Consider the following 23,134-nt stretch of genomic DNA (forward strand, 5'->3'; position numbering starts at 1 on the left):
TGATGTCACGTGGGTTGCTAGGAAACAGAAGTTCCTGATGAATGACACTCAACTAGGTAAGAGGTGATAAAGTTTTTTGGCCACTTGCGGTTTATGAGTATTGGAGAGACGTGGATGTATCGTCACGCGCCAGTAACATGAGACAGCACCCCTTCTCTCTCGTATAAAACGGTGTTCGAATAGTCATGGCTGGGTAAACCTTTCGAGTTATGTGGAGGCCGCCACCAAGGTGTTGCCCTGATTGCCAACAAGCGCAATTTATTATAGCGTGGAGTCGATATCAACTCAATACATAAATTGAAGTCGCACTATTACCAACAACGACATGGACCTGCCCGCATCATTCGAATCTCTATAATAGCGATACGACCACCTTCGACGTATGTGGAATTGCGAAGGTCAAAATACTTGGCTCCCACGTAGCGGAGTCGACTGCGCCTCGAGCAAACTGTTAGCTAGCCTTGGCACCCCCCGGTGAAGCGGTCAATTGTTGGGGCTCGTGACCATCGAATTGTGTTTATACATCATCTGACCCCTTAACTAATCCGAGTATAGAGCAATTAAAGTTGACATCAAAATGAACTCCACGCCCATCTCCACGTATCCCAACTGTCTCGAGATGCGAGCTCAGGCAGATAACCTTATGGAAAGAGTGGATGAGTGGAAACCCAGCAAAACCCATACGTACACCGTTCGAGCGAACTGCCAAGAAGAACCAGTCCAGCTCAGGGTTGAAACACGTCATACCCATATTAATGATGATTACTGGGCGGTCCGCGTGACTCACTTTGATCACCTCCCTGCCGCCGTCGTGAAGGAATTCGCCCGAAAGCTTGATAATTACGCTATAGGTCTGGTTGCAGATCACGCAAAATGCCATACCGAATTTGAACGCCAGTACATGGACAGCATCGTTAACGCCGAAACCGAGCTTAGTCGTGTTCCCGGTCAAGATGACAGTACTGCTTCAACCTACCTCAGTAAGGTGAAATACGATTTCGGTGCGTTCTTATCACACCGAACGTTTTACAATTTGGTTTACGTCTCAAAAACCAATGAGTATCATGAAATTATTCAGCTTCCTATCCAAGAACAGATGTGGTCGCTGACTAAGCCGAAGGGGCCAGAAACGATAGGGAAGTACGCTCTGGTCGAACGCCTTATTTATGACGCCGACAGTAAAAAACTCAGCTGGATAATGATGACCACGCTGAGTGCAGGGGGATTTGTTCCGAACTTCCTTGTTAATCACAAGCTTTGTTCGGTTATAGCGGAGGATGTTCCCAAATTCTTCGACTGGGCCTACAATATGCCATGAAGTAAATCGGTTTAAAACTCAATATAATATACTCATCGATTGAGGAGAGACACCACCGATGCTCACATTATTTTTTTTTTTTTTTTTTTTTTTTTTTANTTGCCGATTAAGACATCTGCTGTTTGTGGCGATATTTCAAGAGACCGGTGCAAGGCGATAAATTCCATGATAACGGTCGCGGGTCTTTCGGGAATGTGCAACGGACCAATAACGGCCTTAATGGGACGAAAGTAATTGTGCTACAAATCTCCATCCGCAGTCAATATCGTCTATTACTTCTTACCACTCTTCTTGATACCACCTCCCACCAAGGGTCCCTTGCCGGAGGCTTTGGCGGCCATTTCCTTCCGAGCCTGCGCATCGGCCTTTTGCTTAGCCTTGAACGCAGCATCTTCGTCATCCAAATCCTGCTGCTTCTTCTTGGGCGCCTTTAAGGGCTTAGCCTTCCCGCCTTGACGACCTGACATCTCGCTGAGGGAATTTGGAGGAACTCAAGGCTGGTAAATATGCAGCAACGGAAAAATTTTGATGGTTGCGATGCGCACTATCAAGAGTCACGTGAGAAGCATCACCCCCTCACCAATCAACCCCTCGTGGCCAGGCTTAGTTAAAAATCTCGCAAGCTGCTGCAAAGTTTTGCAAATCCCCATGGAAGATGGCATCTTTATCGAGTCTCTCCACGACGTCCCTTGACGACCATCGTCAACACGACTGGCCTGAGCACCATGGTCGTCGGCGCCTGAGCACCAGAAGACAACTGATTGTCGAACGGAAGATTCTGCGCCAGATGACCACGCAGCTGCTTGCCAGGACTATTTCCCGTGAATCTTTAACCCTGCAACTGACTGAAGCCGATGTTTGCTTCCCACTTACTCGAGAACATCCTCATATTGATTTTAATGTTCTCGACTCATTCATTGCCGAAGAACGCCAGTGCAATGTCAAACCAGTTGCATCGAGAACGAGCTCGAAGTACCTGCCTCTGTCCGAGTCTCTCCACCTGAACAACCTTCCCACTCGGTTTTCATTCATGCAAGGTGACAATGACACCACTCACTCGCACGACCTTAGCGGCCTCGTGCCCGAAGGTAAGCTGTTCAAACTGTTGTTTGCTCCCGGTAGTTCGGCTCCCTGGTGGTTGGACTGTTCTTGTCCCAATGATGATGAGATGAAAACGATTGCCCGTGCGTTCGGTATTCACCCGTTGACTGCTGAGGATATTCGTACTCAAGAACTGCGCGAAAAGGTAGAGTTGTTCCGCCATTACTACTTTGTTTGTTTCCACACTTTTGACCAAGATCAGGAACTGCAGGAATATTTGGAACCTATCAACTTTTACATAGTAGTATTTGCTGAAGGCGTGCTTTCGTTCCATTACAGCCCAGCGCCTCACCCGGTACTGGTGCGTCGTCGTATTCGTCAATTGAGTGACTATGTTAATGTACTGGCGGACTGGATTTGTTACGCTTTGATTGATGACATTGTCGATGCTTTTGTTCCAGTTATAGATGCGATTGAGTATGAAGCAGACGCTATCGAAGATGCTGTATTTGAATTACGTGATGTCGATTTTGCTAAGATGTTGGAGCGTATTGGGGAGCTGCGTCGGAAAGTAATGTTGTTAATGCGCTTACTCTCTAACAAGGCCGATGTAATCAAGATGTTTGCTAAGCGGTATCAAGAAAAGCAACACTTCTGGCACCAGGATCAGCTAACCATGCATCGGGGAGAGATTGCTCTTTACTTGGGCGATATTCAGGATCATGTCCTTACAATGTTCCAAAACCTTAACTCGTATGAAAAAATCTTCAGTCGGTCACACTCCAACTACTTGGCTCAGTTGCAAGTCATGTCATTCAACGCCAATAAGAGGATTAATGAATTGTTCTCTCAAATTACTTTGATTGGGACAATCCTTGTGCCCCTCAATCTTGTTACCGGCTTATTTGGTATGAATGTCACTGTTCCTGGTGAAGCTACTGGTCTGCTTAATTGGTGGTTTGGGATCATGGCTGTGTTGATTGCAATCATGCTTGTTTCGTTCATTGGTGGTCTGTATTGGCTTAACACTGGCGTCGACACTTTGGGTCAGCCTGAACCGACGCACCGGAGAATCATGCGCCGGGGTTTGGGTGCCGAAGTTAAGCTGATTATTCTGCTGTGGACTAACGATGATTAATAACTTTAAGGCTTTTCCCAGCCCGTTTATGTTTTTGTTTGGCGAGGTGACAAATATAGACGTATAAATGTACTCACTATTTACATGAAAACTAAACAACTAAAACCCTTACGGCCCCGATCCGGCGGTACCCTTTTCCTCGGCAAGCTTAGCCTGCTGCTCTTCTAAATACCGCTTGTAAATTTTTTTCTTCTCCGCCTTTTCCTTGATCAAAATATCCCGCTCGATGTCGAGATATTCTTGCTTTTGATATTGAGCCACACAATCCAAAGATGCTTTATTGGCTTGTTCACACTTCTTCATCAGCTCTAATGGATTCTTGTAGCTATTAGAACATTCGATGTACGCTTTGATCAAATCATCGCATCGAGCGAATGCTTTCTTTCTCCAGCGCTCAAAGATAGCCTTCTCTTCTTTAGGCGTGATAACCCATGCCGGCATGTTGGGGTTGGTTGGCAACTCGATATCATTAAACGTCTTCTTATCTTTATTGTAGTAGCTCATGGTGGGGGGTTTGCCAATGTACAATAAGTTGACTGATTTGTGCGAACGGAAATGCTGAGGGTGTGGCCTGCACTACAAAGCACGTACAGCAAAAGGAACGCAATCCGTGAAACAAAAAGGCCAGTGCTTTCATTCTCTTGATTTTCAAGATGCAGATATATAGACCAGGAGACCACTTGCTCTACTTAAGGGGATGTCAAATCAATTGCTCTTGAAATAGTCCTCATTAAGGGACGAAGTATTTGAAAGCTCCAATCAGTTCTACGAATGACCTGGAGTGCAAACTCATTGGACGAATGGGAATTAATCACATATCGTTTTCCGTGGCATATTCTCAAATTCGATTATCCTTGTATTTGAATGACTTTGAACCACCAGAGCGCGATGACCTGCACATAGCATGTGGTTCACCGTGTTTGTTTATAATAAGAAGCCGCAATAGTCACGCTAACAAACCACCACTATGGTGGATCTTATTCCGTGCTTCGATCATTTGAGGCAGGCAATCCGATATGTCTCTGAAGAACCGACCGCTGGGCCAGAGATCGTTGACGGTCTTCGGAAAATGCTTCAATTTCGACAAGATAATTGGCAACAACGACTTCTGGAAGCCGAAGCCCAATTACACGAAGCCCGCGAACAGCTAGCACGGTTGGAACAACCGGCCGAACATGATGAGCTCAAAGAGATTGCCAACTCGCTTAATGAAATTGTCATGAAGATTGATCCAGATCACTCTCATGAACCGACGAAGCCTGCTTTAAACGACGTACTATCAACAGTGAGCCAGCTTAAAACTCAAATTGAGGAGAAACTAGCTCTAGCAGAAGCCGAGCATGCTCGGCTCGAGCTGGAGAGACAGCTGCGGCCTCTGCTCGAAAACCTTGAGGCTCAGTTTGATGCTCTGGATCGATTGTTTTTGAATGAGCATGAAGATTTTGATATTGTCCAGTTATTCAAAAGCATGGGTGTACGCATAAAAACCAATGAATCTGGCGACAATGAAATTGTCATCCACAATCGAGTCGCCAATATTCTGAGCGTGTTGACGGTACCATCAGGTATCAATGACTATTCAGTGACAAATGCACTATGGGATCGCATTGTTGGTTCAGATTAAATGGGGATGTTGAAACTCAACTGTTATAGATATAATGATAACTCATCACAAACAATAAATGTTTTGAAATTTTCAGCCACTGCAATTTTGTTCATTTATGCCCGCCGCATGCTGGTTGCAGACACTCCAGGGAGATATAACTTTCCGCGCGCGATGGGCATCACTTCATGGACGAGTGTGTCATTTACCTCGCCAAAGGGGCCAGTGATGACAAGCACTCAAAAGACCTGATGGCGCATTGTTCGTCGATACATACGTCTCATCATTATATGTCGTTTCGTCAAGCTGATTGTCCCCGTCACGGTGCATGCGCTACGGGAGTTGGCGTTGGAGAACGGCTCTTTACCGTCACTAAACGCAATCAAATCGAGGTGTACTCATGGGGTAAAGAAGGATTCGACCAGAAGTTACCTCTCCCGGAACAATTAAAGTGTCTTACGGTTCTTCATCACCCAGTGCCAGACATTGAACTGCCAGTGCTGAAACCACAGTATAGAGTCCCGTGGCTATTAGCAGGTGGTCTGGCTCTGGGGAGAATCTACATTTGGGAATTAGCTCTGGGGAACTTGTTGTGTGTCAAAGATGCTCATTATCAGCCAGTGCTGGTTCTTCAGTTCTCACTGCGTGGGGAGTACTTGGTATCGGCAGGCGATGACGGGCGTGTACTTATATGGCGTACACAAGAACTTATAAACTCCTATGGCGTTGGTGACGACTTGCGGCTGGTGAAACCTTACCAATCTATCACTGATCACACCATGCCGGTTACTGATATATTGATTGGTAAAGGCTTGAGTCCTGATCAGCGATTGTATACTGGCTCGCGTGATGGCACGTTACGTATCTACGACTTATCGTCGCGCAAGTTACTCACCACTTTAGTGTTACCGCTGCCAGTGGAATCGTTTGCTGTCGACCCTGCTGGTAGATCAATTTACGTTGGACTCGAGCTGGGGATCATTCGTACGGTGCCCTTATATCATATTGATCCTCATACGCTGGTATTAGAGGCAATTGGGGGAAATGGAAAAATCATTACGATCGAAGACGACTTCAACTTGACACTGCTGTTTGTTCAACATCAGCAAGAAGCGGAGGCAGCGGTGACCGCTTTATCGATTTCAATGGATGGCATGAATATTGTGCTGGGTGATACGCGGGGTCGAGTGTTTGTGTCCGATGTAGTTACCCGCCAGGTGGTAAAAGCTTTTCCGGCTGCAAACTCCCCTATTTCTGTGATACTGGTGTTCCCGATTCCCTCAAAGGAGAAGCAGTTAGTTCTCGATAAAAAGCATCGACTTATTCCTCAACTTAAACGGATCATGGTTCTGGAAAATCCGTTGGAACATCTGCTTCACATGGAAATTCCTTCTAAGCCTCAGACAGAACCCAGTTTTGATACCTGGATTGAAACCGTTGCCAATGATGAGGTGAGTTTCAAGCAGATGGGCGCAGTGTCGTCAACAGTGAGACAGTCGGTAGCTACGCAGCCCTCAACGCAAAGCGAAGAACTTGCTAAAATTACCACAGCGTATAGCGAGCTCAAACAAAAACACGAGCAATTGCTTGAAAAGTATACTGAAATGCTTGAGTAAATTGGGCAGTATGTATGTTTTGCTCATTTAATAAATAAAATTCTCTGATTTGGACCGATACATCAGTGCATTACCTCTTAGGATGCTCATGCAAGGGATTGTGATTCGATCCTTTGGATCTGTGTGTATGCTGACTATAATCCATGCGTAGGTTTGGATTACCCTTCCCATTGTCAGTTCCAGTAGCTTCATTTGGCCCATAAGCGGAGAACCCCATGAGCGATATCGTCTTGTCCGTATCAAAATCGTCAGATCTAGCCTCTCTTTCAATAGATCGTCCTCGCGGCTGCTCGTTTACGATTGCGTGTTGACGAGTATCATGGGTAATTGAATTGCGGCCAGGACTGCGCCGTCGGGCTGGAGAAGGAATGGCGCGTTCAGGCAGCCGTGAACGGGAGTTAGTTACCAGTGGTTTTCCCTGAAAGTTGCGGGAACCACTGACTTCCATTGTGAGACACGATTTTTTTTTTTTTTAAGTGATACTGAAATGGCTGGTACTGGTATTTGATGGCTTGTAAGCCCCTGTCTCACTTTATCCAACGACTGCGTATGAGAACGTCGGGGGGAAATTGGGAACAGAATATGGCAAAAGCACGAAAATTGGGTACTTTTTTTGAGGTGGTTTATTTGGTCGATTTGAATTTCGTTTGATTTTAGCCTTGGGGCAACGGGCTCGGTCGCTGCCAGGTTCACCTAGTGCGACGCATTACTTGCGATGACCTAGACCACAACCAAGAACGACACTTTGTGAGTGATGGCGGAAGAGAAGCTAACAAAGAAACAGCGTAAGGCGCTTGAGTTCAAAAACAAAACAGCTGAGGAGAGAAAAGAAGACAAAGCTGAGAAGGTTGAGCGGAAACGGAAGCTTGAGGAGGAGGAGGCAGCTCAAGCGCCTAAGAAGCGTAAGACCCGGCGAGGCAAAAAGGGCAAGGGTGTGAATAACGGAACCGGCCCGCGGTTCATTTTATTCGTTGGTAACCTTCCCTATGACATTCAACAGGCCGAACTCGTCAGTCATTTCAAAGCAGCTAACCCTGACCGTATCCGCTTGCGGGCTGATAAAGGTATCGCCTTTTTGGAGTTTGACAACGACAACCAAGAGATTCAATCGAAGATGGAGGTCGCGTTACGAATGCATCACCTGACACTCAGGGAGCGCAAGATCAATGTGGAATTGACAGTGGGCGGTGGCGGCAATCTGAAATTCCGTTTGGAAAAAATCAAAAGCAAGAATGATAAAATGAATCAAGATCGTAATGAAAAGATCAGAAAAACTATCACAACCAAGAAGGATGCCAAAGAGAAATCAACCGAATCTTCGCCGGCACCTACTGGTGGTATTCACCCGGATCGGGCTCGAATGATCGGTTAGTATAATATGTCATCAATTAGAGCTAGACTCGGATCCCTTACGATCACATAAGAAACGTAATATTAATATTTGTTCATTGGATTAATCAAAATCACATCGTTACTCTATTATTACCCCTGCTCCAGGCCAGGGCGCCCAGGGTCATTCACAAAATCGTGCACTTTTTGGCCTTCTTGACCTTCTTTTTGCGGATCACCGCTTGATTGGTAGGAGCACTGCTCTTAGAGCCAGCGGCTTGCAGATTTGCCGCCCCAGAGTTAACGTCAGCGGCGGTGGCGGTGGTAACGTACTCAGTTTTGGAGTTGGGTGGGTCCAACACCGCCCGAATAGCGTAATCGAAAATTTCCTTCACCCCAACTTGAGTGGCTGCAGAACACTCGAGGTATTTCACTGCACCCAATTCACGAGCGAGCTTCACGCCTTGTTCGTAAGTAATGGGCTTTTGATTTTTCTCGGCAAGTTCGTCGATGACATGGGGTTCATCACGCATATCAATCTTAGTACCGACAAGCAAAATCAAAATGTCTTTGGGCGAGTGGTGCAAGATTTCTGGAATCCACTTCAGCTTGATGTTGTTAAACGAAGCTGGGGACACAACCGAGAAGCAACAAAGGAAAATTTCCGTTTGAGGGTAAGATAACGGACGCAACCGATCGTATTCAGTTTGCCCAGCAGTGTCCCAGAGCCCTAACTTAATGGGTTCGCCGTCAATCATCACCAGCGCGGAGTAGTTGTCAAATACGGTGGGGATATAGTCATTGGGAAAGGTGTTGGTGGTGTAGGAAATAAGCAAGCACGTTTTCCCGACACCACCGTCGCCAACAACCACAGACTTGATGCTTCTCATTTTGTAGGAAACGTTGTGCGTTGTGGGTGCGATGTTGAATTCAAAAAAATCACCGTAGAATTAGTGTGTATATAATCCCTAGACTAAGTGCGTTCGGGCCTGTATGCAAGACGGAATCTTTGCCTATACCCACAGGGTCGTCGCCTCTTCTGCACACGCGTGGTATAACCTTCTTATCGCCTCTATTCCCGTCATTTCGACGGAGATATAGCGACTTCACCAGTGATGCTTTACCAACTTTGGGCATTTGGTCCCTCAATACTTACTATCACGGGGGTGTTCCTTCGTCGACCCCGCATATGGAATTATTATCTCATACTTCCGTTTTACACGCATAGCCGGCCACTGGTGAATGGAGCTGTTATCATTTGCTTCTGCCTCGAACAATATCATTTACGTTCACTTGCAGATATTTGCACTGCCCTGAACTGGCGTGCTCCTAAGGCGGCCGCGCTCAAAGCCCCTCAACAATTCACAATTGATGGCACCGCAATTTTCGACGCCAAATTAGTCGCCCTTCTGATAGTATGCATTAGCGGTGGTAGAGTGAGCTGATGTTTACTACATGTACGACGAATACTCAGCGTTGACGCCGTTTACTTTACACGCATCCTTTTGCGTGTGCCAGCGTATTTACCACAAAAACAGGCTTGACCATCGTCTCAAGCAAGATGCAGCATCACGTGCATGATATTTCTCCATTTGTTGACGATCAAATCTAAAAATCATAATACTGACCTTTACCTCCCTTTCGAAGCAGCGTTTGGTTCGCAGTGATGTCACACTGACTAGGGTTACGGTAACACCACCGAGGTACAAGTGGATGAGTCTTAACACCGTATGCCTGCTGAACGTATTCACGAAAATTGAGAATCCGTGACGACACCGTGTTTGTCCGCAAGTACCCGTCTTTATCGCGATTGCCACTCCATAGATTCTCCGCTAATGCGGCAACACGCGGCCACAACTTAATCGACACCACAGAGTCGTCAATTAGCTCGCCCCATAACGGCGCTTCAGCGCCCAACACGTGCTTGGCCTCGCTTTCAGTCAAATTCACCAAGATGTTGAAGTCGTATAAGGTTTGCCAGGTTTTGTAAGGTCCACACCACGAACCCCCAGCGCCATGAAGTGTTGCTTGGTTCTGTGGAATGTCGATATAAATTGGGTCATTGAAAAGGAAGCCACCATTTCCGCAGTCAAGATACAAAAAATCTGAAGTGGACACGATAACATCATGACCTGTGGCAATCAAATTATTGAGAACGTTTTCACCCCCGCGCCATTGTTGAAGCACCACATCTTGGGAAAGGTTGTAGGCATGAATATCACCTACAAGTACATCGGCCCACATAACCACTCGAGTAGTGTTAGTGCGCCCCTTGAATACTGGCAAGGTCTTGTCAACCCAATACTGGAGCAAGTCGTTGTAGGAGCGGTTGCCTTGGTTTAACCAATCTTTAATTGACTCCAGATCGTTGTAGAGCGCGGGAAATATTTCATCCATTCCAGCATGGTAAAAGTTATCCAGGAATAGAGGTCCAACTTCATTGAACACGTTGCTCACCACTTCATAAGTTTTGTTCAAGGAAGGATCTAACTGCCCAGGAGGAGGCTCAGCCGCAACCAGTGGTTCGTCGTTCCAAAAACGATCACCATCCACCACTATGTCACTATCAACTTGGCGCCAGCCAGCATTAGCGTGTCCCGGCATGTCCAATTCCGGTATTACTCGGACCCCACGAGCCCTAGCAAAAGCGACAACGTGTTTGATATCCGAGTGTGTATACACTTCGGTACGAGAGTAAGCGTCCTTTGTCATATTGGGGTAAAAAATAACCTCCAAAGGCCAAGATTGACTGTCGATGATATGCCAGTGAAGAACATTTAGTTTCGCCAAAGCCATAACCTCGATTTGGTTTTTTATGGTTTCGACGCTTAAGAAGTTTCTCGCAGTGTCGAGCATAATACCACGGTGGCGAAAATATGGCTTGTCTTCAATTCGATAAGTCCCATTTAAATAAAACTTATCATTATCGAAAATTATCAATTGCTGAAGTGTAGATAAGGCATTCAATGCTCCCCATGGAGTCTCGGAGTTGATTATGATCAGGTCGCCCCCCGATATCAAAGTGTACAGTTCGTTGACTCCGAACTGAAGATCGGCTGCAGGATTGCTGACATGAAACTCGATTCTTTCAATTGTGGTAGAATTGTAAACCTCACCAGCTGCTGGCTTACTCGCGTAACCATTCGTAGTTCCCAAACCTGCGGCTGGGTACCATTTGGTATTAAACACCACGTTTCTGAATCTCAGGAAGCCGCCAAGAACAACGTCAATTGGGTTTTCAGAGAATTCGGGTACAATTTCATCACTTATGAAAGCAACGGTTGGGGATGTTACTTCAATAACCCGAGGGTATGGCATCAATGCCTTTGTAGCCCCCAAAGCAAGAGCAATTGCAGCGATATATCTCATACTTGAGTGTCAGCCATGTAGCGGAACAAATGGACTACTTATATACACACAAAAGAATCAATTCCGGTCGTAGTCAATTGATATTGTGGTCAGGATTGGTTTTTGAGATTCGTGCAAAGTAAGTCAAATACAACAAGCTCGAGCAATACTTTAAAAGTACGCGTCTTTATAAAGGCGCCCTATAGTGGATTGTTTCGCACTGAAGAGGAGTTCATATCTCAAGCAAAGAGCATAGGTTTGAACTCTTTTATTCCCAATTATCACTGCTCGATGTCTGAGTTATTTTCGGTTACAACGCAAAAAGGCCTACAGTAAATATCTCAGGCAATCTGTCATCCGAACAGCATCATTGTGGAATTTGAGCACGTGAAGGTTCGTGAAGTATGTCTTCAATTGACGACTCACTCCATTCATACTAAATGCTCTCCATCGTACAAATTCATTCTATATAGACATTTAATAAACGATTAACAACAAGGACGTGGTTGAAGAAAAGACAGCGGCGCGAAATCAGTATTATTAGAGCTAACTATGAATTCTATCTCACAAAGCGAGTCTCTCAATATGGTGGGAAACCTTTGCTACTCACTTACTACGATCTTGATGATAACCTCATGCGCATAGTCATAATGAGACCATGCTGGTACCACAAAATTTGTGGGTCTCGATTCCGTGTCCGTTGCGTATTAAGGAACATGTCGTGGTTGGAACAAACAATGTACCCTTGTTGCTTATCTAAAGTATTTGGGACTGCGGTAATGTCCCTCTGAAAGTCGAAAACTGCTTGATAACGAATCAACTACGATCAACTTGGTTGTATAGAGATGACTTGTTATCGGAGTCGTTGGCCACTCTAGGGGAGCATCGCATAAGGCCTGTTGAAGGCTACGGTCAAGAGCTCTGTTCTAAATTTACTGCATTGAGGAGAGGAGTTTATGTGGTACGACATTGTCCTCTTGCCAGTGTGTTGCTCTTATCAATGAGACTTGAATTACGCACGGCTTCGCCACCAATTCATCTAGTATCCGGGTTCGTTTGAATATTAATTGAATTGGTCTCGAGGCTGCACTACAAACATAGTCCAGAACTCGTTGAAAGAAAGCTCAAAAGTTTGACTCCTACTTTTACAGTGTGTAGAACCTTCAAGAAGATATTTGGTCACTGATGAACATCAGATCTAATTCTCACGCCATAATTTGGCCCTTCAACTTTGGGCCTGGAAGACGAACCCGTCTATCAATTGTCTCCGAGCGGACATTTTTCATCGAAAAAAAAATTAACCTGTAGGAACACGTTGGACCCCAAAACTCATGAGGAGCATAGTATTCGTGGATTCGTGGCAGTGACGAGTTCAGCCTTCGTCAAGATTGTTGTGTATTCTACATACTCCGATTTCGCACATCAGACGAGAAAAAGTCATGACCACACGCGATTTCAAGAGGGGTTCGGTTAGCTTTAAAAAGAAAAATTGGCAGCATCTTAGCTAGTTTCTGGAATCCCCACTGCTTACCCCACTAAAAGAAAGCCACGTTAACCTTTTTGTCCACGCGGGTGACTGTGTGTGAGAGTAGTCTACCACTCGGCCAAATTGTTCCCTGCATATGGATTGGCGCATAGATATGCATTACCCCATATTTCGCAAAGTCTTACTGACCGTAGTCGATTAAAGGACTACAGACGAGGTATGGAGATTCCCGGCAAAGTGACGAAATCTGGTATGAGAATTTTCCTCAGAAAGGCAAGTAGAATACTATTATTCAGGTCAAAATAGTGCCAGTAAACTTTGTTTCCCCGCTAATGTCTTTGGTAAAGTGGAGAAACAAGGGGTGAGAGGGGAACGATAAAAAGAAAGGACAATCAACACAGCAAACCAATTCCACTAAATCTTGGACAGAGTGTCCTTGTTTATTGAGGCGTAGCCACGAAGATATCAACGACGTCTGAATCTTTACGTTGTTGTAGTGGCATGATTTTTATGGAACCTCCCATGGTAATCACGCAACACACTTTAAAACTCAAGCAAAGAAAAAGGGGGTGGTATTTCTGCACGCGACCCGAAGCATACTCCGTTATCGATTCCCCTCTTTGGAATACCACTATAAATATTGGGCAATTCCGATCATATCGAAGCCAAATAGCTTTGTCCTATTTTACAGTTTGAAACGAAACCACTGGATTGGTTTAGTCAAACTGATACGGAACAAGCCATACGAAAACTGCCTTTCTACCCCAGAGCTGTTATATAACAACTTTAGTCCGTGATGCCCAAGAAGATCAAGTCTACGTCCGTTCCCTTGGACTTGAACAACTGCCCTCCTTTGGAAAAGGTACCACCTCTTCCCAAAAATCGTTCGGCTTCCGTTACCTCTATTGAAACCACGAACACTGATGGATCGGTGACGATGGTGGAGCGCTTAATGTTGCCTCCGATTCGTGAGTTTGATGAATTGACCTCCTTCGAACAATTTGTTCGTGATGAGACTTGGGACAATGAATTTGATTACTTTCACGCTAAGCTCAACTACTACCCGCCGTTTGTGTTGAAGGCTTGCAGATCCAATTTGGACAAGATCAAGCACACCGCGAACAAAAACTCCCGCAAGTTCAGACGTCAATTGAACCACCACGTCAAAAATCACTTGTTCAAGGATTTGGAGAAGTGCTGCGGTTACCCCTTGGACTTTGGGAAAGCTGAAATTATCGAGACACCCAACAAGATCACCTGGGTTTACCGTGACTACTCTAATCACGGGTTTTCTGAGGACGACGCTGATCCTTTGGACCGCAAGTGGAAATTGGACTTGGCCATCTCGTGCACCAATGAAAATGCCATGGTAGAAGTCGATTATAAGTCTATGCCTGTCGAAGACGAAGAAGCTGTCTTCTGATCTTTTCAAAGGGTATAAGTTTGTTTTTGAGGCTTTGATTTTTACAGCCTTAACTGTTTAGTTATGAATAACGAATAAATGAATTATGAGTTCAAATCATCGGAAAAAGCGTAAAAGTTTTCTCTCCTCGACTTGCTCGACACGTCTCCATTGTGACTGCTCGTATGTAACACAGGGTCCTGCTCATTAAAATTAACAATACGGTAGTTCATGATATTCATTGATTCTGGCATTCTTGTGGGCTTATTGACGTGAGAGGGCATCATATTGGGGTGAGGTATTAATATAAGAACCCATGTAAACATTGAGATGGGTCAGAACCCATTGCAAAATCCTTTCGAGTTCCTGTATTATCACATTCATTGAGACAGCGTCAATCGTGGAATCGGCAAGTATCGCTGGCATAGTGACTATGAGCCTTAGCAAATGCTCCAAGCCATAAACTTGACTTGGGGGGGTTTGATCATTGATGGTTTCCTTCTGCAACAATTCGAAATATTGTTGGTTCTCGTACTTATAAAGAAGCATCAAATGGAGCAGCTTATCGAAATAAAGAATGAGTCCATTAAGCACTTCCCTCAAAACATCTTTTTGGGTCTCATCTAACAGAGGCAGACGATACTGGCTGTAGTCCTGCAAAATTTTCACCACCGACAGTTCGGCAGGTATACTCACAAGTTGGTGATCGCGTGTCACAAATTGCCAATCATCAACAAGAATGTGCTTGATATTGTCATCATATTTGAGCACTAGCAACTGAGCCCGTTTTCGACGTTGCAAAGGAAGCTTTGATGACTGAGAACCCGGCTGTTGTCGTCTAACCAAGGGAGATAGCGCTGGTGAGGCTTGCCGGGAAATCTTGGGTCGCTTGTTGATGGAGTCTAACTGGCTCTTTTTCAGCTTATTCTCATCATTATGCTCCAATATACGTTCGATTCCAACCCATTCATCCCACTTAGAGTTCCACCCAGAATAATGAAGGAAGTATGTATCAATTTCGCGAAGATGCTTGAGTCGGGGGTATCTGTCAACGTCATCCTCCTTTCCTTCCATCAACTCGACCACATTCAGACCCGCTCGATGAATCTTAAGCACTTTTGCCTCGTACATCAATGGGCCATGGTAGGCGAACACAAGGCTACCCGGACTCAAGTTCATAACGAGGGGATAAATTTCAAAATGTCAATGAGCACGCGCTAAGTTTCTAAACACTCGGCATCAACTCCCTAGCATCGACGAAAGCCGATATATACAATTTCTTTGAATGTTCTTTCTTCAAACCTGTTATGGATGTTTTTGTTGCCTAACATTTTGTAATTTCATCACTAAAATTTTTAAGCATCTTACAAGACAAGAAATCGTCTATATCATTGCACTAGCCATATCGGTGTCAATTATAGAAAGTATACTGAGGGATTACGTACCAACGATATCGCTTGGGCGCCGAAAGACGAGCGAGGTACTTCAACTTGACGAGCTACACATTAACCGCCGAATATGCAGATCATGAGACTAGACGGGAGTCATATCAATCGCGAAGAAACTCATTTTCTGGTTGAAGTCTTCACATGGTTGGTCATTTGAAGAAGGTATCAAAATCGTAGATTAAGTTTCATGTCTAAGGTGTTCTTAATCGCTTTTTTCTTTGCGTGCCACCCCCTCTTTCCCTCAATGTCAAGATTTTTTCGTCGCAAACCTTAATACACCCGATTTGCAAACACCATACTTCACACCCACCAGTTACTAACCTGAACGGTCAGCCGGCATTCAGTGATACATGAGTTTTCCGGGGACTAACCAGCTGACTGGTACTGTTGGAACCCCTGTGGCAGCTTCTCGCAAGCCCGGATTGGCGAAAGCAGTCCCGGGGTCCAATCTGGGGGGCGGTGGCAATGTCGTTGGCGTTAACTATCGAGTGGGCAAAAAAATCGGCGAAGGACTGTTTGGAATTCTTTTCGAGGGTGTAAATGTTCTCACTCAGACGCCAGTCGCCATCAAGTTCGAGCCAAGGAAATGTGAAGCTCCCCAATTGAGAGATGAATATCGCAGTTATCGCATATTAGCCGGTACTAAAGGCATTCCCCAAGCATACTTCTTCGGGCAAGAGGGCGTTCACAATATACTCATTATCGATTTATTGGGCCCCTCACTCGAGGACCTTTTTGGATGGTGTGATCGCAAACTTCTGGTGTCAACGGTAGTGTTGGTGGCGAAGCAAATGATTCGCCGAGTACAAGCCATTCATGAACATCATCTTATTTACCGTGATATCAAACCGGACAACTTTTTAATTGGACGTCCAGGAACACCAGGTGCTAATCTTGTGTACGTTGTTGACTTTGGCATGGCTAAACAATATCGCAATCCGAAGACAAAAGTTCACATTCCTTACCGCGAAAAGAAGGCTCTTAGTGGGACCGCTCGTTATATGCTGATCAACACCCACTTGGGTCGTGAACAACTGCGGCGTGATGATTTGGAACTGTTAGGACATGTGTTCATGTACTTCTTGAGAGGACAATTACCTTGGCAAGGGCTTAAGGCTCCTACGAATAAGCAAAAGTATGAAAAGATTGGATTAAAGAAACAGCTGACGCTGATCCAGGACTTGTGTAAACAGTACCCGGTGCAGTTTGCTCAGTATTTAACTTATGTTCGCAACCTCAAGTTCGAAGAGACTCCTGATTATGATTATCTTGTTGAACTCATAGATAAGGCTGATGCCGGTCAACTGGGAGATGAATCGGATGAATTTTACGCCAAAGCTCATTATGATTGGATGGATTTGAATGGGGGCAGGGGCTGGGATCTTGCACTCAACAAAAAAGCCAATATTGATGGCTATGATACACGGCGACAGCGCCGAATGCCGCTGGGAAATGCAAATAACATCCATTCTAACTACAAAATGGCACAACAGCATTTGCGCCATCAGCAACAGCAGTTGCACAACCACCAGGTATCAAATTCCAATAAGGGCTACGGTGCTGTGGGCGAACATACTCATTCGCACGAAGACGGCGACGTTCATCTGGAGGATCTGGAATATCAGCGTCCCCGCAAGGGCTGTTTGAGACGGCTCTTCTTTTGCTTTTAGATCATAAATACTGAAATGAACTCCTAATAAATGAGTACTTTTACCGTATAGAGTTCAGCTACTTAATTAGGGCTCGAACGTATGTTTAATTTTTCGTATCAGCAGTTATGAGCATGGACACGCGATAGTTTGGGGAAGCTCCGGGCGTATGATTGCCAGTCAATTCCATCATGCGCCGAGCAACAGCAGCTTGTATCCGGTGTCATGACCGCAAGCAGCGATGCTCCGGGGACCACCCATGTGTACAATGTGTCAAGAACGACGCTACATGTGAGTATCGAGTGAAAGCAAAGCCAATAAAAATAACCGACGTTGAGTATGAACGTCTTGTGAGAGAGAGAGACCGCTACCACCATGAGGTAAAACTTCTTCGACGGTTATTGGGGAAGTACAACGTGGATGAAAGCCCGGAGTCTGAATGGACGCATAATTCATCAAAAACTGAACCGCTTAAGTTATTGGAGTGTGCTCTGGCTGAGGTCATCTGCGAACAGTTGGATGCATGGGTTAACCTGGGTAAAGATCTTTCTCCATTGTCGTTTTCGTGGGCTTACGAGGAAAAGGTATACGACTGGGTGTTTGAAACAAAACCCCTTTACAATCCCATTGACAGTCTCAGTATGGAAAAGATGTACCTTTCGTACAGAAACGTCACCACTTTCATTCGTCTGGGTTATCTTACTGTCGAGCCCAGTTTTCTCGATCGCTGTCGTCAATACTTTGAGGGTCAAACGATGCCCGTTAAATTTTCTTACAAGATGCTCATGATGCAAGCGCTTGGTGAAGTATACGATCAGCTGATGGATGTTCTGCTGATCACCACCCAGGTAACTCACCTTCCGGGATTAACGTGTTTTCAATTTGTTCTTGGCAACTTTCAAGGATTGAACTCGATGATAAAGGCCGATCACAACGACACGATTGATACAATTGAGCTATTCGGAATCATGGCAATCTATTTGAGAATCCTCGACAAAAAATGTGCTGCATATTTGTTCACAAACAATGCTCTTCAATTAGCAGTGTCTCTTGAGCTTCACACTTCCAATAATTTCGAACATCAGGCAACGTGGTGGTCAACGTATTGCCTTAATCGTTTCTTGGCAATCCGTATTGGAAAACCTCTTCTTGTTTTCCCAATTGAGTCAACGTGTAAGTTGCCACCTGATCCGGGCCTCGCTGCTCAGGTGCAACTTGCCCATATCCTGGAGAGGATATGTCGGCAATTATTTGGTAATGATTCGAATATGTCTGACATTCATCCAAGAGCAAACAACAACTACAAGTTAGTTGCTCAAATAATGCATTCTTTAATTGATTGGCACGACAGCTTACCACCTTATTTGCAATTATCGGTGAGCAGCGATCAAGAAGTCGTGGAACCTGCTGATCGTGTAATCTACAGCTTGCATCTCAATTATCTTCATCATATTTATCTCGCGTTGATTCCAATTTTAATGAAGTACGCTGAGGTTCAATTGTTGACTTTTCATAAGGAGAAGAAGGTGTTACAAGCGGCAAACTTGATGTCTAAGAACATACGCGAATTGGTGGAAAAACTTATAGACTCTTGCCAACTTACATTGAATATCTTTATTCAGGTCTATCGTGCCAAAGTATTTCGCCTTTTTGGTTTTACTGACTTGGATCATATGCTAGCGACAAACGTCAGCTTTCTTATCGCAATGATGCTCGATATACGGACCAGCAGAATAAATTCGATAGAGGATAACCTTAAGGTGGGACTCCATTTTATGAATGAGCTTGCGTCCAAAGGAAACAAAGTTTGGGGACGCAAATTGAGCCATCTTCTCAAGGCCGTAAGAGATTTCAAGCCCATTTTGCAAAAGTTGAATTACGGTGGGTTTGTTGCATTTTGTGAAGAAACAAATTGGCTGGTGACTCCAGGGCTGGCCAATTACGATCATCACCAAGATATAGATGACTTTGCCGTCCCAGACCTCGAGGACTTCTCATGGACCATGATGGACTTACAGGCTCTTGATGAGTTTTGGGACGACACCTCTTACGGAAGTGGGTCAACTCAAGATACTCTGCCAATAAATTTTAGTTCGTGATCAATATTTGATATGTATTCAGATCATAAGCTACATATCAATGCTGCTATTGAATGCAGCATCGTGAAAGTTTCCACTAGCTAAGACGGAAGTAAATCAAGTCAACTTTAAAACAAGACAGTCGTTTAATACTTACTCTTCAGCGCTGCTCACCAGGCCGAATCTGGAACGGGCGGCCTCCGGTTGCGAGATCAATGAGGCCACCAGCTGCTTGCGAGGCTTCCAGTGATCCTGTTCATCACCACCAGCGAATTCGATCTTAGGCGTAGGCGCTTCTTCTTCCTTCTTGGCAGCTGCCATCCAGTAGGTGTTGTTGGTGGCAGAAGAGTGGTAGTTGTAGTGGCGACCAGCATTCACTTGATTGTTCATCCCGTAACGAGGACGAGACTTACCCCCGTTGACTCTAGAGGACATCTTGCCAATAAAGTTGTCAAATAAGTCAGGCATACTGTTGATGGAATGTATAATTTTTAGAGAGTGTTTTTTGATCGAATTTATATTCGCCACATGGCCAATCGATTTAATGTGTGACGGGGAGGGGAAGCCTGCATTGCTTGCAGATAAAGTTTGACAAAGACACTCATGACGCTCCCCGCGATATTCGGCGGGCGGAACATGCTAATATGCCGGGACGGCTTAATGCCGCGTATAGGGATAGTCTACTACGATCGAGCGAAAGAAAAGCATATTATATTGATGGTCTTGGTCTTTCGCGTACTTCTGAGTCTCCTGTAACTTTAATCGTTGATGATGATGTCAACCTTTTTTTTTTTTTGACACGGCTGTATGGCGGGTGCTAGTTCAGGAGCAATGACAAAATTCAATAGAATTCCTATTGCAAGAATGTTTCGATATGCACACCCGCAAAAGGTCTAGGTCGCTTAGTAATTTATGTGGCTTATAAGGAGAGGTGGCAACTGATAACTGGAGTAGCTCGGGGGAGTTGCTGATTTTGAGCGTAGTTTCCCTTGATTGCAGGGGCAGGATATGTTATCCCTATGGGGATGGCGGGTAAAGCCCGGTCCCGCAGCCTTGATGTTATGGCTACACTGCTTTAAGGGGTGGCGGGGAATTCTAATGTTGAGCCCTGGCCTACTTCCGATAAGAGATATGCTAGTAAAATCATGCGGCCAGGTGGAAATCCATAATGTTGAGAACCTCCATTGAAAAAAACTTGATACAAAAAAATAGTATATACGGAGACCCGCCTATTCCTGGCCAAAGCCCACGGTCTCCTCCACTGCGAGAGTCAACTTCTGCTTCAAAGTCTCATAATCAGTATACGGAGGCAAGTCAACCCGATTGAAACAAGTATGGGACTTAGGAAGCTGGTTGGGCTCACCCGCCTTTTCGATAGTAAATCTTCTAGGACCGTCGGAACCTTGTAAGTCTTTGAATCCATTAACAGGGATCCGCGACGTACCGGTAGTGAATTGTAAAAGACGAGCTTTCTGTTCTGAGTCCCACTCTTTAATGCACCGCCAGAACCACTGGATAACCTGGTCGTTCTCTTGGTATCCTCTATAATCGGTATGCTTCTTCCAGTCGGTACAATCAATATCAGCCAACCCACCGATTAATAACTCAAGCTCACGCTCGTCAAACACATTAACTAAATCCTGTGGAATCAACTCATTAAACCCATCAATGAAAGCCTTAAACTGCTCTTCCACACGTTTAGAAATTTTCCACTCGGTGATGAGCTCAACGTATTCATGCTTATTTTCCTCAGTAACCTCGATATCTCTGCCGCCAGGTTTGAGATCAACCTCAACCACCTCACCAAAACGCTCGTCTTCAGCCGAGAAGGTAAGTTCTAATACAGTAACGTCATTTTCGAGAATCCATTTAAGCGACCGGTAAAACTCGGCATCGACCCCTTCCATGTCGGACAATACCACTTTTTTGTGCAACATCATCTTATACAACGCTCCCACAAAGAACGCATCCAAGAAACGACGGTGGAATACACCCAACCCAACCACACGACCAATGAACTTGAAATAGTTCAAATGCTCAGGGTTGATACCCGAGTTCGGGTTGATCTGAAGAGTATAGTTATCGTGTGAAGAATACTCGAATAAGCAGTAAAATGGGTTGAACATATCATGTGACAACAAGAAAAAAAATTCTCGAGAAACCCCACCATAATCCAAACCTTCTTCTCCGTCGAACTTGATCATCAAGCGCTTCTTGAGATCTTCCGGCGTTTGACGCATAATTTCCTGGTACGAATCTTCAAAGATATGGTCGCGTCGAACTTTAATGTGGCACTGACCCGGTAAAATACGCAATGCTGGTTGCGAACGGAAGTAAATAACCTTCCGGCGGAAGTCACGCTTGTACTGTGGAACGTTTTGATCCAAACTCGATGGCAATCGCGGGTCATCCCACGTCGTGGTCTTCGTGTTGTGGTCAACAAAGTACACCCGAGCAGTGTTCGTGAGACGCATCTCCCACCCGGACGGTAACGGGCCCAATTGTGAGACTGGCTGTTGCTGGATTGTGGTATTGGGGCCAAACGTTCTGATGTATTGTTGACGACGAGGGTCAACCCAAGTTGTGGTACGAGTGTTGTGATCAACAAAATATGGGCGACCTTCATTGGTGAACCGTTGTTCCCATCCCGACGGCAATTCACCAAGACCCAGCGTCGTGGCTCCCAGGGCTGCTAATGAGATTGCCGCAGCGGGCAGCACCGGTGCTTGCCCTCCGGTCAGGTTGACGGTGACATTTCCCGTTGTCAGCAGGATAGTGGGGCCATTTTGGGAGTTGGGAGTCAGCGCCTGGCTCAGAGATTCTCCCGGTAAAGTACGGCCACGGTGTTGACGGCGTTCGGCTTCTGTTGCATTTTGCCGCTGAATCCCACGGTCGCTTTCCAGTTCGTCAAGTGCCGGCCGCTGCCAAGTGGTGGTGCGCAGATTGTGGTCGACGTAGTATGTACGACCAAAATTATCGGTACGGCGCTCCCATCCTGGGGGTAACCGTCCGTATTGGTCCTCAAACGAAGAAAATTGTCGTGTCTGTTGCGATGACGGAGTGGCAGCAGTGGTAGAAGACGCCGCGGCCGCCAGGCGTTCCGACATTGCTGATGCCGCTGGGGGCTCGGAGCGAGACGATGACAGCGCCGGTGCCGGTGCGGGTGCCACCAGACCGTTGGTGGCAGATCCCTTATGGGAAATCACCACGATTATTTTGCCACTCACTGCCAAGTTCTCGTTGCTCTTCTTTAAGTCACGGGTAATAGTTTCTTCAGAATTGGGCACAGATAAATCTATGGCATCACCGATGCGGATATTGACCACCCCTAAAAAGCCCTGATCCTTCTTTTTGAACTTTTTCTGATCAAACACCTGGATCACTAGTATCAGATTCTCTGTGGCGTTAAACGTGAACAGTTCGTTCCAGTATGGATTCAAGGTTTTTTTCGCCGTCTTGGTGGTTTTAGTTTGAGCACCATCAATGGTAATGACAGCGAAAGGATCTGGCTGTTTGAAAACGTCACGCTTGTACAAGCTCTCGGCCGCCACCACTTTGACGCTGATGGGGACGGAACGGGTCATGTTGCCTTGCCGGACGATTCAGATCCTTGAGACGTTGACAAGGAAGGATCCCGCTAATGAGCCCGCAGATGCACTGGAAGGGATACCTATAAGG

At 45.5% G+C, this 23,134-nt stretch overlaps 14 protein-coding genes across 14 annotated transcripts; 8 read left to right on the forward strand and 6 right to left on the reverse strand. All coding sequences in view use genetic code 12, as the record gives it.

Moving 5' to 3' along the window:
* Positions 1 to 577: 577 nt before the first annotated feature.
* On the forward strand, positions 578 to 1,318 carry DIURU_001687 (uncharacterized protein; the record flags this gene model as incomplete). Its single annotated transcript, XM_034154257.1, has 1 exon — positions 578 to 1,318. One exon carries the CDS (start codon positions 578 to 580, stop codon positions 1,316 to 1,318), a length of 741 nt encoding a protein of 246 aa, XP_034013645.1.
* A 655-nt stretch (positions 1,319 to 1,973) lies between these two features.
* DIURU_001688 (magnesium transporter CorA family protein) lies at positions 1,974 to 3,497 on the forward strand (the record flags this gene model as incomplete). The annotated part of the gene is made up of 1 exon (XM_034154258.1): positions 1,974 to 3,497. One exon carries the CDS (start codon positions 1,974 to 1,976, stop codon positions 3,495 to 3,497), a length of 1,524 nt encoding a protein of 507 aa, XP_034013646.1.
* A 108-nt stretch (positions 3,498 to 3,605) lies between these two features.
* DIURU_001689 (uncharacterized protein) lies at positions 3,606 to 4,001 on the reverse strand (the record flags this gene model as incomplete). Its single annotated transcript, XM_034154259.1, has 1 exon — positions 3,606 to 4,001. One exon carries the CDS (start codon positions 3,999 to 4,001, stop codon positions 3,606 to 3,608), a length of 396 nt encoding a protein of 131 aa, XP_034013647.1.
* Positions 4,002 to 4,464: 463 nt separating this feature from the next.
* Positions 4,465 to 5,121, forward strand: DIURU_001690 (uncharacterized protein; the record flags this gene model as incomplete). The annotated part of the gene is made up of 1 exon (XM_034154261.1): positions 4,465 to 5,121. The coding sequence occupies one exon, from the start codon at positions 4,465 to 4,467 to the stop codon at positions 5,119 to 5,121; it is 657 nt and encodes a 218-aa protein (XP_034013648.1).
* A 269-nt stretch (positions 5,122 to 5,390) lies between these two features.
* On the forward strand, positions 5,391 to 6,716 carry DIURU_001691 (WD40 repeat domain-containing protein; the record flags this gene model as incomplete). Its single annotated transcript, XM_034154262.1, has 1 exon — positions 5,391 to 6,716. One exon carries the CDS (start codon positions 5,391 to 5,393, stop codon positions 6,714 to 6,716), a length of 1,326 nt encoding a protein of 441 aa, XP_034013649.1.
* A 754-nt stretch (positions 6,717 to 7,470) lies between these two features.
* NOP6 (Nop6p) lies at positions 7,471 to 8,088 on the forward strand (the record flags this gene model as incomplete). Its single annotated transcript, XM_034154263.1, has 1 exon — positions 7,471 to 8,088. One exon carries the CDS (start codon positions 7,471 to 7,473, stop codon positions 8,086 to 8,088), a length of 618 nt encoding a protein of 205 aa, XP_034013650.1.
* A 145-nt stretch (positions 8,089 to 8,233) lies between these two features.
* Positions 8,234 to 8,935, reverse strand: RAC1 (Rho family GTPase; the record flags this gene model as incomplete). Its single annotated transcript, XM_034154264.1, has 1 exon — positions 8,234 to 8,935. The coding sequence occupies one exon, from the start codon at positions 8,933 to 8,935 to the stop codon at positions 8,234 to 8,236; it is 702 nt and encodes a 233-aa protein (XP_034013651.1).
* A 718-nt stretch (positions 8,936 to 9,653) lies between these two features.
* On the reverse strand, positions 9,654 to 11,414 carry HEX1 (Hex1p; the record flags this gene model as incomplete). The annotated part of the gene is made up of 1 exon (XM_034154265.1): positions 9,654 to 11,414. The coding sequence occupies one exon, from the start codon at positions 11,412 to 11,414 to the stop codon at positions 9,654 to 9,656; it is 1,761 nt and encodes a 586-aa protein (XP_034013652.1).
* A 2,261-nt stretch (positions 11,415 to 13,675) lies between these two features.
* UCF1 (Ucf1p) lies at positions 13,676 to 14,302 on the forward strand (the record flags this gene model as incomplete). Its single annotated transcript, XM_034154266.1, has 1 exon — positions 13,676 to 14,302. One exon carries the CDS (start codon positions 13,676 to 13,678, stop codon positions 14,300 to 14,302), a length of 627 nt encoding a protein of 208 aa, XP_034013653.1.
* A 243-nt stretch (positions 14,303 to 14,545) lies between these two features.
* Positions 14,546 to 15,460, reverse strand: EAF3 (Eaf3p; the record flags this gene model as incomplete). Its single annotated transcript, XM_034154267.1, has 1 exon — positions 14,546 to 15,460. The coding sequence occupies one exon, from the start codon at positions 15,458 to 15,460 to the stop codon at positions 14,546 to 14,548; it is 915 nt and encodes a 304-aa protein (XP_034013654.1).
* A 619-nt stretch (positions 15,461 to 16,079) lies between these two features.
* Positions 16,080 to 17,399, forward strand: DIURU_001697 (casein kinase; the record flags this gene model as incomplete). The annotated part of the gene is made up of 1 exon (XM_034154268.1): positions 16,080 to 17,399. One exon carries the CDS (start codon positions 16,080 to 16,082, stop codon positions 17,397 to 17,399), a length of 1,320 nt encoding a protein of 439 aa, XP_034013655.1.
* Positions 17,400 to 17,569: 170 nt separating this feature from the next.
* On the forward strand, positions 17,570 to 19,477 carry ZCF24 (Zcf24p; the record flags this gene model as incomplete). The annotated part of the gene is made up of 1 exon (XM_034154269.1): positions 17,570 to 19,477. The coding sequence occupies one exon, from the start codon at positions 17,570 to 17,572 to the stop codon at positions 19,475 to 19,477; it is 1,908 nt and encodes a 635-aa protein (XP_034013656.1).
* Positions 19,478 to 19,609: 132 nt separating this feature from the next.
* On the reverse strand, positions 19,610 to 19,924 carry DIURU_001699 (uncharacterized protein; the record flags this gene model as incomplete). The annotated part of the gene is made up of 1 exon (XM_034154270.1): positions 19,610 to 19,924. The coding sequence occupies one exon, from the start codon at positions 19,922 to 19,924 to the stop codon at positions 19,610 to 19,612; it is 315 nt and encodes a 104-aa protein (XP_034013657.1).
* Positions 19,925 to 20,685: 761 nt separating this feature from the next.
* On the reverse strand, positions 20,686 to 23,040 carry RSP5 (NEDD4 family E3 ubiquitin-protein ligase; the record flags this gene model as incomplete). The annotated part of the gene is made up of 1 exon (XM_034154273.1): positions 20,686 to 23,040. The coding sequence occupies one exon, from the start codon at positions 23,038 to 23,040 to the stop codon at positions 20,686 to 20,688; it is 2,355 nt and encodes a 784-aa protein (XP_034013658.1).
* Positions 23,041 to 23,134: the final 94 nt, after the last annotated feature.

Source organism: Diutina rugosa, assembly GCF_008704595.1.
Source record: "Diutina rugosa strain CBS 613 chromosome Unknown scaffold4_size502443, whole genome shotgun sequence".
Lineage (NCBI taxonomy): Eukaryota > Fungi > Ascomycota > Pichiomycetes > Serinales > Debaryomycetaceae > Diutina > Diutina rugosa.